At 46.4% G+C, this 17589-nt stretch overlaps 1 protein-coding gene across 1 annotated transcript in view; it reads left to right on the top strand.

The window, feature by feature from the left end:
- The window catches only part of LOC135811253 (tripartite motif-containing protein 2-like), a 190324-nt gene that overhangs the window by 112954 nt on the left and 59781 nt on the right, over positions 1-17589 (top strand). Inside the window, exon 6 of the mRNA XM_065324457.1 lies at positions 1865-2002. Within this exon, the coding sequence (XP_065180529.1) occupies positions 1865-2002 (138 nt within the window). The remainder of the gene's footprint in view (positions 1-1864; positions 2003-17589) is intronic.

Here is a 17589-nt window from a genome sequence, read left to right as displayed (position 1 = left end):
CTCGGCTATCTCTAATGTACCTTAGGACCTGATTTCAACTTTCATTAAAATGTGACGTTAAAGTTACTCAAAGAAAACGCGACCGCGATCGTGAAGGCAATGAAGTCAAAGACGAAGTCGATCTTGAATTTTTTTGTTTGCACGTTTGATCGATCAATCGATCGATTGTAGGTAGTCAGAATGGCGAGTAACGATGTAGGATTGAGTTTGTCGGTGTGCCGCATGAGGACGCGTCTCTCCTAGATGAGCACGACGAGATGTTCTACTGCGATGTCTCCCCGGGTACGATGACAGTGAACGCGATGATTGCAATGACGGAGACAACAACCCGATCGCACCTGCGGCAGAAAAGCGCCAGCTCCGTCCGTCTGACAATGACGAAGATGTGAGTTACAATGACTTGGAGCAGGAAGGTCCGCGTGTCGAGGAAACCCTAATCACCGCAGAGATAGTGGATTGGATGTCAATCGGATGCAGCTGCCCTAGTGACAATCACTTTGCTGCACTTGACAAGGACCTCTTGAAAATCTTGTCATGTCGCACTGCCAGCTGAAGCGCTGCTCTCGCCAAAGTCACACCCACTCTTCAAAAAGTACGGACTGGATGAACTGGCTGCCTCAGTGACTGGCTGCATGATTTTTCGAAAATGGATTTTCGGCTCTTTCCACAGTTTGGGAGCGCATACACGTATTTGAATATATTTCATGTGTGTATTTTTGTTTTCTGCTGCTCTCGCTGATTATAATTATTTGAAAATTTTCCACATGTGTAGTTTTGGTTTTTGCTGCTCTCGCTGATCTCGCCATGTTGACTAGATCTTCTCACACTCCATCACACTCTATCTTCCTTTGCCATGGAGCCTGCTGACAGTACAAGACAGTAGTTCGACAACCTCATCTTCAGCCGTTGGATCACTCGGTCCACCATCAGTCCGTCCTCGTCATCGAACCGCGCCCAGATTCAGTTTGACCTGCGCATGGATTTGATCCTGCTCAGGCAACCCCTACATGTATTTTGTGCTCAACCCCTTTGTTCGCGGCTCTGTGGGATCCGAGGAGACTGCAAAAGTTCTAGCCTTGTCTGACCCAAAATTTGGTGGTATCACCAGGAAGTTTGTCAGAGAACACCATGAACACACGCTGCTTCTGTTGGACCAGCACGCCTCAAAACCGAATATGCAAGATCCGGTTGTAAAACGATTTCGGTTTTGGCGCCTTCGACTCCCTCCATTTTGTTTTGCATGGCAACCCTTGGAAATCGAATCAGATTTTCGGAATGCAAAACACTGAAAATGCCGTTTTTCGGCACGCACTTTTTTTCGGAAAAACACAGTCGAAAAACATTCCGAAATTCGGTATGCAAAACCTCTCTAGTAGAACCACCATCATAATAAAAAGCCGAATTGCCAGGTATGAAAGCATTTTTTCTTTGAAGAACAAACAAATCATGAAAAATTTCACTAATTATGTGATGGACAAAGAAGAAAAGGGGATAATAGTATAGCAGTTGGTGATGGACAATGATGGAAATTCAAAAAACCTAGTTATTGTACAGCTCTCATCAGGAAGAAAACATTGTTCTAAATAACAAATTAGGCCGGAGGACTAATATTTTGAATTTCTTAAGTGAGAAATAACGATGTATAAAGGCTATCATCCGCACCCTGACACTCTCCTATCTCAACTCACTGCCTGACACTCTCCTATCTCAACTCACTGCCTGCACCTTCACTTCCTGTGCTGTACCCCTCTGTACTCTCATCCTCCCTGTCCAATCGCCTATCAAGCCTGCTGCAACACTCTGTTCACCTCTTTGTTGACTGTATTCCTTGTTGGTGTGGAAATCAAATGTGTTTCTCTTCCAGGTCCTACATCAAGATGGGTCTTACTTGAAAACGATGGGTAACGGTGCTATCGGTAACTCGTATGGTGTTGTAGCACTGTCTCTGCCCCAGCATGGTATTTGTTATGCTGTAACCGATATCAATGACGGTTGTGTGAGAGTAAGTTATTGCTTGTGTGGTGTTTATTGCTGAGATTTCTCAGAATTCTAATTTGATGGTTGCTATGATTAGCCCCAACATGGACTTTTTCTCTGTTCTCACAGCAGAGCAAGTAAATAGGTACAGCATTTGTTTCGTATCTGTACGTGTGGTGCGAAAGGTGCCATATATTTTTCTAAAACTCCTCCTTTTCCCAACACAACACCAGCACAACACAAAAACCTCTAGGAGAAAAAATATGTAGTACAGATAATGCAAGTTAGCAGTGAAGAGAGAAAGAGAAGAACAAGAGGAAGAACAAAATCACCAGCACTTAGTCCAGGAAAAGACACATGGAATAAGGCATACAAAAGGGCGGCAGAACAACCAGTAATATCTCGTCGTGGCTGAAGCAGCTAATGCAACGACAGCCACCACGAAGTGCATGAAATAGATCTGAACATGAAGTGAAGAAAACAGCAACTCCAACAAAGAAACAAAACAAGATCAGCTACGTGACTAACCACAGCGTAAACAGCATTCGGCCTTTGAAAGTGTCTGCATTGATATTCACCATCACCATTGTGCGCTGTAGCCGATGACACACATCTACTCACTTGCCCAATACAAGGCACAAGAGGTTTCTTCGAGCATTGAGGTTTTATTCCTTCTGGCAGATGTTTTGGTCACTAAGTCTTCATCAGAGAAGGTTGAGTTGTTGAATGACTTGAAAAGAAACAATCACCTAGTTTATACTGACTCTTCCATGACTGTATGAACGTGAGCTAAATGAGACATGCGCTAGAAGAGAGAGCCGATGGTGCAGTGTAGATAGGGAGAGCATGGGGTTGATGCCAGGTGAACTACAAGTACTAGCATGACTGCTGTATCCGTGCTGTGTTGCAGTATCCGGCAGTAACTATCACCTCTTTGCAGAGTGTCCCATGATTTCAGAAACCGGTTAACATGTTAACACCTTGCATTCACACTTCGAGTATCAAGTGCACGCTCATCAGCGCACTATCTCTCATTTCAAGTGCCAATATAACATATTTTAACGAGTGGACGGTTCGACGGACATCTCGTGCACTCTAGATGGCAGTAGTGAGTTAGGCAATTGAGAATTCAAGTTGGCAGGGAAATTGCGAGCTCCCATGTAAGGAGCAACACACATTTACCCAAGTATCACTGAAGTCGCACCAACATCTTCTTCACAGTATAAACTAGGCGACTATTTCTTTTCCAGTCATTCAACAACTCAAATTTCTCTGACGAGGCCTTAATGATTGAAGCAATTGTCAGAAGGAATAAAACTTCACTGCTGGAAGGAGTCTCTTGCTGCTGTTGTGTGCAAGCGAGTGGATGTATGTGGTCGTCCACAGAGTGTAATAATGGTGGTAAAATATAAATGTCAACGCAGCTACCTGACTATCCGCAACAAAGACATAAGCAATGACATGATCAGTCACGCTCGAATTCCGCATGCAGCCTTGCAGGCGCTGGTAAAATGGATAACACGGAAAGCACGAAAATTAATAACACAAGCGATCGTGGCAGGGAAACAAATAAAATTCAAATAAACTACTTCAAAGAATGATGGAAAGTGAAACGACTAGCACTAAAATGAGAACAGAACTCAGACCAAGAACAATGGAGGCCGAGTGGAAGCAGATAAGGATTGGTCTGGCCATGCCTAAAGTGATTATGGGTCATATAAAATCTTGTAGGACGCATCACGCAGCTTCATAAGACTAGTAATATATTGGTTGTGAGCAACACTGGCTCACAACCAATCTTTTATGGTTCATATAGTTAGTCAATCATACACCACTGGAACAACGGCCAAAACCTGGCACTTACCCAGTATGAGTTTGGCTGTGAGGTTGTATCGAAACCACGGAGTAGAAAAACAACGGTTTTACAGTCGAAATGGTTCATTGACCCGGTTATTTAAATGCAATTGAAGCCTGTAGAAGTCACATCTTGAACAGTCAGACGAGCATGTATGCACGACTGTTCAAACGCCGAGTTTGGGTAGACAGCCACTGCTGACAGGGACATTTTGGCAGAACAAGCAAAAACAGTAACCTCCCGGGTACGACGGGCTTTTCGAGTGCTCCAGACGCAGTCGTGAGTCGGTTAAGTGTCAGGCCAGGCGACAGGAAGCGCGAGCTCCGACATTGGGAGAATGCAGTTTCTTCACAAATGTACCGCTGACTCATTGTCGTAACATCTTAGCTCGACTTCCTACACACTCCTCAAAACATTTCCTACCACTCCTCAATGGCTCAAAGACTTCTAAACACTCTCTGACTAACGCTTTAGTGCTCGGGATCAGCTATCAGTTGATCGACAGTTTTTTTTCCATTTTCGATGTGATGTTTCCAAGAAAAAATATCTGGGCCAAAAAGTTGGTCCGGCCATGGCTGGATCGTACAGACCAGTTCCGCCTGCCGTTAAATTGAAGCAGACTACGGATGACGCTGCATTGAAGTAAGAGGCATGACACACTCATGATAAATGGCACCACAACAAATACTTCCTCCTTTAAGAAAAACTTCGTTGCGTTTTTACAGTTCAGTCCGAATCATTCTATGGCTATGAACACGCTTTGCAAAGTGGAAAACAATTCAGCATATGAACGATATTTACTTGCAGATGTCACACCGCTCGTTTAAAAGCAGTCCAGCTTCACTCTTCGTCTCAATCTGATGACAACTCACTCCCTGATGACATTGAGTCTGCATCCTCTCTGACTTTCGCCGCCAGCGCTGCAATCTTTTGTTCCGCAGCCTTTACAAGTTTCCAAGACACGATTATTTTGATCGTGGAGATCGCCAAGCTCTTCGCTCGAAATGTGAGCTTGACAACCTCAACGGTGGCACTGGTAGTTGTGGCCACTCTCCGGAACGCCATGAAAGGAGCCATACAGACCCAAACAAACGCTCACCATCTTCACAGCTGTGTAGTCGTGCCAGCACGTTTCCACACCCTGCAGAAGCTCCTTTCTGGTTTCTTTCGCCACGAGTGACACGTCTGTCTACAGGCTGTGGAAGAACGCCAAGCCGTAGACGTTGAGATCAGGATTTTGCGCCGACTGAACAACAACCTGAATGTCGAATGCTTTTGATTTCCCCTGCGCTGCGAACACAAGTGCATTGATTTTGGCTGTGTGCAGATGCGCACCATCGACTCAGCCTGAGCGCTGGCCGGCTCCTGGACACTTCTTCGAGCCACGCGTTCTTTCAAACTGTTTCTCATTTTCGCACTTTGGTGTCATGCGCGCTTGCTTGGGGTTGTGTTCTGGTGACATCCTGTCGAGAAACGGTTCTGCTTCGCCGATTTTTTTTCAAAGGACTCCACGCTTTTCGGAGGTTCAAAAGATTGTCAGAACAATGGACGACAACCGTCAGCTACCCTATGTAGGGGATAGATCACTGACATGTATGTCTAATGTCGACAGAAATTTCATTACAAGAACACTAAAAACGCAACGAAGTTTTGCTTAGCGGAGGAAGTACATATCACAATATTAGTTTCTACACATATTGACATTGTATTGTCAGAAACAGTCAGAAGAATGCTGATAGCTCTAGTGACATCCAACATACGGATATTTAGCTCATCATCACGTGTATGAGTCAATTTCTGTAATGACCAACTATCACCCAGAGGCCTAGCCAAAGCCGGCTCAGCGGGCAGAATGCCGGCTGGGAGGGCGACCTGCCGGCTGAGACAGCTCCAAGGGTTATTTTGGCCGGCTGGAAAACAATTGAGATCCAGAGAAATTTTCAGTTTCTACAAGTACAAGTATTTGTAGCATGCTGTGTTCGGGGATCATTTTTCTTTCAATCATGTCACCAAGCCCACTATCCTCCGCCAAGGTAAGAGTCGACCACTGTCAGCTGTCGAAAATAGGTCCAATTGCTGCCACTACAATGTCCGAATAATCGTGGAAACAGAACGACCGGCACGGCGGCAGCAGCGAAGGCGGCAGCAGCGAAAACTACTTCCACTGTACTGGCACTGCACTACAGTGCACTGTACTTGCGTAGATCATAAGTGCACTGCACTAGCACTTGAGTCAGTAGATCTACGTAGCAGTGGCTACTCAGGCTCAGTGCTAGCTCTTCACTCACCCTGAAATGCACTTGAGTACATGTACGTCGTTGGTGGTTCGCTGCTTCCGGTGGGTACACGGCTGTGACACTGACAGCTACAGACTCTGGACTGTCATATCGTGGGCCATTCGTGGCTAGGCTGGGTCTGGGTCTTGTGCATGCTGCATTTCGGAACACATGACCATCGGCATTGTACACTACTCCAGTTGTTTTGGCGGACCACTCCGGCACTGGGTTGCTTTAGTTGTGGCACTTCAAGTAGTTCCTCCACGTTGTTTTAGTGAACACATGATCCATACTGATGTAGCTGGTTGTTTCCTTTTTCATATTAATTATTTTTGTTAATTTACCTATAATCACAATGTCATTGTCACAACTGCCTGATAAATGTCCATAATTGGACGAAGCGAAAGGAGATGCAAGCTGCAGTGAAAGATTTGTAGTGGTGTGTGTGTGTGTGGATATGTGACTGATGGCGGGGGTGTGGGGGCGCAGCCCCCAGAACGATGCATTTTCACTAGAACGTTGGCGCCGGCTGGCATAAAATCCTGGCTAGACCTCTGATCACCTGCAAAATTTCCAATTTCATTCAAGTTTGATCTCTTTTTCACTGGTTGGCCTACATCACCCTCTATGATATTTTCGCAGAGGGACCCTCCGTTCATTGGCTATTGGACAAAGTCAAATATCTGCCTAAAGTATGCACTGAAACAAGGAACAAAAATTAATGACTTGCACAAAGATCTGAGCCGTGAGTGAGACAGAGCAACTTTCACCTAGCTCAGTGCACCCAGCATGCAGCAGTTATTGTGCCTGTTAACATCGATGGACACGAGTCATAAAGTACAGTCCATGTGGCTTTACTTTTCTGAACTTTCTACTAGTTCTTCTCAATTTAAGTGGTATCACGCTCCAGTCCGGTATGAAGACCAAAAAATCAGTCATAGTTTTGCTATTGTTGATAAGGAAGAGGAGTCATACTCGCAGACACAACGAACAACGAACAACGGGAACGGGTAGTTGGGAAGACATTTATTATAGATGAAGAGACGGTGACAAAGACGAACGAAGCAACTACATTACGAAAGAGAGAGAGCGAGATCGAGTTAGTGCGGCAATATGAAGGCCATGTGTAGCTATGGCAAACATGGGCGCGCAAGTAGCTACCCAGGTCAACGGAACAAAAGTTGACAAGAGGAGAAAGGTGAGTGCGAGTGTGCATGCAGGTTAGCTTGGAAAAGGTTGTAGAACATACGGGAGGATGTACCTAACACTATTCTAAATGGAACAACAGTAAAGGATAAAACAGTTCATCTGAACAACCCCAGGACAATCCACAATCACAGCAAATGATTATCCAGGTAGCTTGGTACAATCCAACTCGGTCATGTGGATGATTCTGTAAGTTATCATGGAAAGCATATTGTTCGAAATCCTAAAAATTGAAAAATTGCAGTTGTGAGAGTGTTTGTGTTGTTCTTCGGTTTAGCAGTGGAAAATCTTCAGTGTACAATCATCTGCTAGCTAGTCCTGATCGTTGTGATTCGTATTTCTTGCTTCACTGTATTGTGCCGTGGTCGTCAGTGTTGTGGACTACAGTTAAAAGTTTTGAAAGCCATATTTCAGCCTTTGTACACGCCTAATTTATGTGTACAGAAAGATAACATAATATGGTTGAAAGTGTTCACGTAATGTGTCGGGTGTGGTGTGGTCAAGCTTGGCCTTTGGTTTTCTATGCGAAATGTACTGCTGTTTTGTGTTCTCATTGTGTCCTTCTTTCTTTCTCTTGTTTTTCATTTGCAAGTTAATTGTTAGCACACACACTCGTGATTGCTCTCGCTTTTTAAATTGTTAAAATTCACACAAGTACGCACTAAGTGAATTTCACGGTTCATGGCCTATGCACTGTCATATGGCTAGGGTTAGATGACTTTAAAAAATGAAAGAAGATATACAATGGAACTCTGCTTTCCGACCAGCCCGACCACTTGCGCTCGGTCCTTAGTTTACCTTCATAAGTGCGAATTCAGGACTATTCTGACATTAGACCACCTCACTAAACCGCCCATCTCCCCAATCAAAACACTTCTGCTCTTTCCCAGATTTTGCCCCGCCACCGGATAGAAATGCTCGCAAATCAGATATTTTCGGACTTTACGGCACCTCACTTCACCACCCAGCTTTACAATCCGAACATTTTTGCTCAGTCCAGAATTTTGCGTTGCAAACAGCCAAGGCGATCGCTCTTGAGTGAAGCCTAGTTCACATTCGACGCAACGCCGACGGTACGGGACGTAAGGGCTTGTCGGGAGGGCTGGGGTGAGCTGACTTTCGGACCTATTTTCTCGTTTTTCGGGACTTCTTTTCGATTATTTGTCCTTGAAAGAAGCGGAATCAAGTTCATAATACCAGTTTTTCATGAAGATTGAAAAATTACCCCTGAAAGTTGTGGCATTCAAATAATAGCCCAAGAAAATGATAGAATAGTTCGTCTGTCACGCTTCTGAACTATCCCTAAATACAATAGGTGACATGAGATCTTATGTTGCTAAATTTCAACTCAAGTCGTGTTAGCCATTCTGTAAGTTATCATGGGAAGCGCACTGTTCAAAATGCTAAAAATATCCAAGTACGAATCGGGAGTAGTCGGCGCACGACGCCGTCTCCTGTTCACACTCGAATTGCAGCCGTTTTGTACGCTTGCGTCCCCGTCTACGCCCGTCTACGGTATGAAAAGTTGGATCGATCCAACTCTTCCCGTCGCTTCCCGATCTGTACGGTAGTACGGTTGAATTCCCGTTCCTGGTGTTCACATTGGACGCCGTCAGACCGTCCCGTCGCTTCCCGTCAATCCTTACGTCGCGTCCCGTCGCGCCCCGTCGAATGTGGACTAGGCTTGAGTCGCAACAGTACCTGCGACCGGGAGCAAAGGTTCCTGATCGAAGTTGCAAACAGCCAACCATGGTGGAGCAATTGGCGTTGCAAACGGGCAAAGCAAATGCTCATGCTTGAGCGGCAATAGTATCCGTGACTGGGTGCAATGACTACTGCTTGGCATCGCAAGCAGCCGACCAATAGTGTTTAATTCTAATCTCTGTTGGAACCCAGCTGAAAAGTCTGTCATACACGAGTTGTACTCGAAGTACATCTTATCAGAGGATGTGGTATCCGTCCACATTTGTATAATTATGTGCTCATGGGAGGAAAATCTGTGCGACGAAGAAGAACCAAACTTAGCAGGTTCACGCCTTGCCCATGTATGTACTGAGTGAGTTCCACTGTATGTCTATCCAAACAGTTCTGTTGATCGCAATTCTAAATGCTGATACAGTCAATGTTTGCATTCCCGTCACCATCATCCTGTCCAGTGCTGTACTTCTAACCAGGCATTCACCATTGGCCTGAAGCTATTCCACTGATCCAGTCCGACACACTGTAGTTTTGACACACTGCATCAGTCGTATCGGTGTGTTCAGCATTACCACTGCTAACCTTGGTAGTCAGTTTGAATCTCACTTCCTGTCCACTTAACTCCACCTCTTTAGTACCTCACGTATTCGTACCAAAAACTCACCACCCCGCTGTGAACGGCATGGTGGAACGTCTGCATTGTCACCTGAAAGCCATCATCACTGCCACTGGAAATACTGCACACTGGAGTAAGGCTCTTCTCTTAGTGCTCCTCGGCATCATATCAACTTGTTATATCTGGCCTATCCTCTTTAACTGCTGAGTTAGTGTAAGGAACTAAGCCACACATATTCCGGGTGCATTCCTTGCCAACAGTACTGAGCTGCCACTATCCACTACAGAGTAGGTGTGGCGTTTGCTTTGTTGTGCTATGGTCCGTCTGAAGCCACCACCTCACACGGCTAACAGTTCCACTCTCTGCGTACCCGTCAACCTGACATCTCTCTTGCGTTAGTTTTTGTTCATTATGATACAATGCAGAATCCCTTGCAAGTGCCATCCAAGGGTCTGTTTCGCTTTTGAAGAACAGTCCAAAGTACTGCTCCGTCGAAGTCAGTGGACGATCACAGTTTATCTCTGTTGATCGCTTGAAGTCTGCTTTCATGGACTCAGACAATTGTCGCATACGTCAGCTTCGTGATTTGAATCTCGATTACTTAGTTATAATTTTACTACTTTCTTTTTTCACGTCGGCTCTACGCGACGTCATTTGCTTTCCCTAGCTCCGCTTGTGAGGCATGTGCCATCCTTTTCAGGGCTTTTTTGACTTTACTACTATTTATGGCAATGTCGCAGTGATGAGTGTGAGTTCGTATATTCGTGTGTTCACCACATTTTGGTGCCAAAACCCGATCCTACGAGCAAATATGGCAGATCCATCGGCTGGGCTACAAACCAGGAAACGGAGCACGACGAGCCATTTCAAAACCCTGGCAGAACTGGAAGTGGACTTAAACAAGGCCATTGGCAATGCAATTTCGGAGACCGCGATAACCTCAGCGAGGCAGGTAATTATGGAATTTGACCAACATTTAGAGGGATCCAATGAGGCACTAGACAAGTACACGGAAACCCTGCTTTCGTGCAATCCTAAGAAGCTGGACAACAAAGATATGAAACAAAGGGAGTTGTCAGAACTTGATGACATGGAAGAGGACATCTGAAATGGAAAAATAATCAGTTACTCTCAAGAGCCTAATTCTACAATTTGATGAAGTGCATGGGAAACAAAGCAAAGACTCAAATGACACATTTGGAACCCACACACGGAATTTGGAGAACATACTCACGGAACTGGTTGTACTCACGGAACTGGTTGATCTAAATAAAGCAAAAATGTCTCAGGGCTCCAGCCAGACTTCTAGCAACTCCACTGGGGTTAGGTTACCGAAACTCGAGTTGCCAAAATTCAATGGCATTATTCTGAAGTGGAATGAATTCTGCGAATTTTTCAACATTCGGTGGATAAATCAAAAATCTCCAATGCAGAAAAGATGAGCTACTTGAAAGGTTGTCTAACAGGCAGCGCAAGGGATGTTTTAGAGGGCATGCCGCTAGATGATGCAAATTACGATGGCACGTTTCAAATGTTGAAGGAGCGGTTTGGGAAGCAGGAACGCGTCGTCAATGCTCATTACAAATCGCTAATGGAAATTCCAACGGCATAAAACAACACCAACACACTAAGAAAACTCCACACGCAGATCGAAAGGCATTTGCGATCACTGGAGGCTGTTGGCGAAGACATGAACCAGAAAATCTTCTTGTCCATTGTCATGGGAAAGCTGCCAGAAAGGCAATTTTCAACTTGGAAATCATATGCGGAAACAGTGCCTGGATTGTCCACGCACTATGCAAAGTTCTGTTACGATATAAGTAAAGGAAACATGCACTGCACACGCCGACAGTAGGCTAGTCACAGACAGCCCACACAGTATTGGCGGTTTGCCAAGCTACACACATTCATCGGAAGAAGCTCTACTATCACACACAGCACAGCGGTCACCACCCCGATGCTTTTACTGCAAAGATACCCACTCTACAGACGAATGAATGAAGTGTGTGATGCTAGAGTAGAGGAAGGCAAAGACAAAAAACTGGTGCTTAGTCTGTATTCGGTCGAAGCACACCGCACGAAACTGCCACAATCCTCGACCATGCTATCACTGTGGACGCGACACTCACCACAGAACCTTGTGCCCGGAGAAATTTGGAGGCAAAAGCACGAACGCACGGAATGGAGATGCGAAACCATTTCAATCAAGATCTGGAAACGCACGGTCCGAAACAGCCACACCTGCTGATTGCAAATTTGACAGCCTGAGCCAATGGAAATTCACACAGTGAGTGATACAGACCAATCGGCGGTGCTTATGCATATGGCTATAGCTGACCTCACAGATAACGACACCAAGTGGTCTGGCCGAGTGCGAGTGTTTGTCGTCACTGGCTCTACACGGTCCTTTATCAGCGAGGTGACGCAGAACATCTTGAATGTCGACGTCATTGGTGAAGATGCCCCGTCGATTGCTACGTTTGGTTCAAAGAAGAGGGAGACCAAGGTCTTGAAAAGGGGTCCAAATCCAAGTGAAGACCATTGATGGCGGTAACGTCCCCATTACAGCAAACATCACCCCGAACATCAGTTCTACAATGAGGCGCCTGCCAATCGGTTTGAGGAAACACCCGTGACAATAGACATGCTCATTGGTAGTGACTACTACTACGATATCATTGGAAGCGATCATGTCAGATTCTCTGATGGCCTAGTTCTTCTGGACACCAAGCTTGGATTCGTTCTGACAGGTCGGGCTACCACGTCTGCAGATCTACCCCAAGTCCACGCCATGATGCTGACTGCAGCGGATGTATACAAGCATGACGACTTCGACTTGAAGAAGTTCTGGTCCCTTGAAGAAATCGGTATTACCAGCATCACCAGCACTCTGCAGCCTGAAGATGCAGTGTTGAAGTCATTCAATGAGACGGTGAAGTTTGTCAACGGGGGGTATAGCGTTGAATGGCCGTAGAAAGATAGTGCGACTGACACATCTCTACCAGAGAATTACGAGCTTGCAAGTGGCCTGCTCCGCTGGCTTGTGTTGCGTCTGTCCAAGGCCCCAGAAATCCTCGACAAATGCAACGACACCATTCAACGACAACTCAACAGTGGCATCATCGAGACAGTGAACATGACCGAGAACACTGACGTGTTGAAACACAACACTCCACACCACTGTGTAGTGAAGCCTGACAACACGACAACGAAGATTCGAGTTCTTTATGATGCGTCAGCCGAGACGAAATCCAACAAGCACAGCCTGAATGATTGCCTCGAAAGCGGGCCAAGCTTGGTACCAGATCTGTGTGGAATTCTGGTCAGATTTCATCTGAAACCGATCAGCATAACCAGTGATGTAGAGAAGGCATTTTGCAAGTCGGGCTGACGATGCCTGATCGAGACGCCACCCGATTTCTTTGGCTCAGAAATGTCCATCAACCAGTCTCCGAAGACAACATAGTAGTGTACCGATTCAGCCGCTTGCCATTAATTTGGTGTAGTGTCGAGTTCGTTCCTTCTCACAGCCACGCTTAGTCATCACCTCCACATTCTTCAGCCTTTCAATCTTTCCTGATTTATTTCAATATTTGGCGTGACTCCTTTTATAAAAGGTTAGGAACAATGCCACTTTTCTCCCTCCTTTCCCGTTTTCATCCCTTCTTTGTGTCCATATGTGCCAGATAACTGCTATGCATAAAAATTCTGGTGTGCTTGCCAAGTTGGGTGTGTCTTAATACCAGTGGTCTGAGAACACACACATGTATTAGTTGAAGTAAGAGGCAGCTGAAGGCTCTACAAATGCAGTTGAAGTCCAGGACGATGCCCTGATGCTGCCAATCTGCTTTCTGAACCTTGTTCCTACCCACTTATAAACATGTGATGAGCCCAAAAGTGAGATTATTGTCAAATCCACGCAGAGTTTGGACATTTCAGAGCGTTTCAGGTGTTGGGTGGTTCACAAGCCAATTAAATCACCTTTCCAAGATTCCTTTTGAAATTCTCTGCCCTCCGTCGAGGAGACCCAAGTTTTCAGAAGTGAACAAGTTCGAGAAGTGTATACATGTGTGTGCATGGAGTGGCGTAGGAAGATGTTTTAGTGGGGGGGGGGGGGGTGGACTTCCAGCCACTGACCTGCTCATATACTGGTGTGGTCGTACCGGTAGTCCTTCTACAGAAAGTTGTAATTGTTCAAGTATTTCACTCTTCATCACTGGACATGTAAAAACCTAGTACTAGTACTCGAATCTGGACAAGAACAATGAAAGTGATATGCATGTATGTTGAATACAAGAGATTGCATGATAAGTAGCTCTGACTGACAGCCTGGTCAATGTCCAAGGAGAAATTTATCTGAAGGCGAAATGTATCCGTAATGGTGAATTAGAGGCAACCATATATCAAAACGTACTGGTAAGGACAGTGGGATAAGTCTACGTTCAAGAAACCCCCGATTTTCAGCTATTACAAACAAGAACCTCGGACACATGTCAGTGATAAGTAGCATGTTCCGTTTATAACGAATTTTCCACGCTAGTGTAGATGACTAATGTGACCCTGGTGAAAATTAATCGTCTAGAGGTCATTGAATGATAGGTGCAAGCCTCGAGCTCAGTTTCTCCATGAACATGTTGAAATGTATGACCACTGTTCAGTCGTACCTTGCTCTCCGACAAGTAACAGTAAGTCTTGAAGTAAGTCTTCACACTTGCCACGTGATCGTTGCCACGGTTTGAGCCAATCAGAGCGCTCACAGGCAGGGCATGAACCTCTGATCATGCCCTGCCATTCAGGCAAATGGGCTTGAATGGCGGTATGGCACCACAGGAGAACATGAATGATCACGTGATGGGTATACTCGCACGTGGAGAGCCTTACCTGATCCAGGTGGAACAACTCAAGAGAGAAAGAAAAAGCCTGATATCCGGTCCATGTCTGATACATGTGGTGGCATTCAGGCCCTTGACCAATCAGTGCGTCCCGAGAGCGTGTCGAGGTGAAACTAAACACGCCGGCATGAAGGTATAAAAGGAAGAAACCTCTAGGGGTGGTGGTCGGGGACGTGGAGGATTCAGCTTGTGAGTTTCAGGTTGGTACGCTCGAGGGCTTTGTTGATTCAGGCCCGAGAGGGCCTGAATCAACAAAGCCCGAGAGCGTACCGACCTGAAACTTCACCTTGCTTGAGATGAAATTTTACCTTGCTTGAGATGAAACTTCACCTTGCTTGAGTTGAAACTTCACCTTGCTTGACATGAAACTTCAGAACGAAACTTCAGAACGAAACTTCAGCCGGAGCGCACGGAGGTGGAACTTCAGCTTGTGAGTTTCTGCCATTGTTGTGCAACGAGTGCCATAAAGGACTTGAGAACTTGGGCAGGCAGGCACTCGGTGTTTCTAGTTGATGTATTTCAAGTTCGATTTATGCAGATTAGTGCAGTACAGTGGCTTTGTTTGCGCTGCTAGCATGCTGCGGGTGCGTTGTAGGTGCACTTGCACGTGCACGTAACTCGTTCTGGTGAGCTGAGGAGAGCGTTCTGGCTTTCACTTGTGCTGTCGTGCGTGGGTGGCAGTGTGAAACACAATCAGATATGGATGTCAGGGCAGGTATCGTTGATTCCGGCCCTCGAGCGGCCCGCGGCCTTCGGCCTTGGGCCGCTCTCGGGCCTGAATCAACGATACTGCCCTGACATCCATGTCTGATTCTATACCCAAAAACTTCTTCTGGAGAGTGGTTTTCTCCAGAAAGCTGCGATATAGCAATGAGAACTGACTCTGACTGAAGCAAAGTACTGCCGCCTTTCCCTTTTTGAAGAAAACCGCTCACGGAAAACTACCCTTTTAAATTTGCAGCTACGGTTCAAAGACGGCCAAGCGAGGATCTAGCGATCATGCTTCACACCGGTGGCACTCGCTTCTACTTGAAGTATTCTAGATGTCATCGAGTGTAGACTTTCTGAGCCTAGCGCCTGTCAAGTACACTGTACAGTGCTGGGCAAAGAGAAATCCAACCTCATGAATAAAATAGCGTTGCTGGGCACTACACTGCCCTAGCACTACACATACACTACACTACACTGCACTACACTGCACTACACTACACTACACTGCACTGCACTGCACTGCACTGCACTGCACTGCACTGCACTGCACTGCACTGCACTGCACTGCACTGCACTGCACTGCACTGCACTGCACTGCACTGCACTGCACTGCACTGCACTGCACTGCACTGCACTGCACTGCACTGCACTGCACTGCACTGCACTGCACTGCACTGCACTGCACTGCACTGCACTGCACTGCACTGCACTGCACTGCACTGCACTGCACTGCACTGCACTGCACTGCACTGCACTGCACTGCACTGCACTGCACTGCACTGCACTGCACTGCACTGCACTGCACTGCACTGCACTGCACTGCACTGCACTGCACTGCACTGCACTGCACTGCACTGCACTGCACTGCACTGCACTGCACTGCACTGCACTGCACTGCACTGCACTGCACTGCACTGCACTGCACTGCACTGCACTGCACTGCACTGCACTGCACTGCACTGCACTGCACTGCACTGCACTGCACTGCACTGCACTGCACTGCACTGCACTGCACTGCACTGCACTGCACTGCACTGCACTGCACTGCACTGCACTGCACTACACTACACTACACTACACTGCACTACACTACACTGCCCCTAACACTACACTACACTACACTACACTACACTACACTACACTACACTACACTGCACTACACTACACTGCACTACACTACACTACACTACACTGCACTACACTACACTGCCCCTAACACTACACTACACTACACTACACTACACTACACTACACTACACTACACTACACTACACTACACTACACTACACTACACAACACTACACTACACTACACTACACTACACTGCACTACACTACACTACACTGCCCTAACACTACACATACTGGTCTGTGCACTACACTGCCCTAACACTACACATACTGGTCTGTGCCCTACACTGCCCTAACACTACACATACTGGTCTGTGCACGACACTGCCCTAACACTACACATACTGGTCTGTGCACTCCACTGCCCTACCACTACACATACTGGTCTGTGCACTACACTGCCCTACCACAACACATACTGGTCTGTGCACTACACTGCCCTAACACTACACATACTGGTCTGTGCACTACACTGCCCTAACACTACACATACTGGTCTGTGCACGACACTGCCCTAACACTACACATACTGGTCTGTGCACTCCACTGCCCTACCACTACACATCTGGTCTGTGCACTACACTGCCCTACCACAACACATACTGGTCTGTGCACTACACTGCCCTAACACTACACATACTGGTCTGTGCACTACACTGCCCTAACACTACACATACTGGTCTGTGCACTACACTGCCCTAACACTACACATACTGGTCTGTGCACTACACTGCCCTAACACTACACATACTGGTCTGTGCACTACACTACCCTAACACTACACATACTGGTCTGTGCACTACACTGCCCTAACACTACACATACTGGTCTGTGCACTGCACTACACTAACACTACACATACTGGTTTGTGCACTACACTGCCCTAACACTACACATACTGGTCTGTGCACTACACTGCCCTAACACTACACATACTGGTCTGTACACTACACTGCCCTAACACTACACATACTGGTCTGTACACTACACTGCCCTAACACTACACATACTGGTCTGTACACTACACTGCCCTAACACTACACATACTGGTCTGTGCACTACACTGCCCTAACACTACACATACTGGTCTGTGCACTACACTGCCCTAACACTACACATACTGGTCTGTGCACTACACTGCCCTAAAACTACACATACTGGTCTGTGCACTACACTGCCCTAACACTACACATACTGGTCTGTGCACTACACTGCCCTAACACTACAC

The sequence above is a fragment of the Sycon ciliatum genome, chromosome 3 (genome assembly GCF_964019385.1).
Source record: "Sycon ciliatum chromosome 3, ocSycCili1.1, whole genome shotgun sequence".
NCBI classification, from domain to species: Eukaryota; Metazoa; Porifera; class Calcarea; order Leucosolenida; family Sycettidae; genus Sycon; species Sycon ciliatum.
Note: the sequence above shows the minus strand (reverse complement) of the source record. Positions and strands in the feature narration are given on the sequence as shown.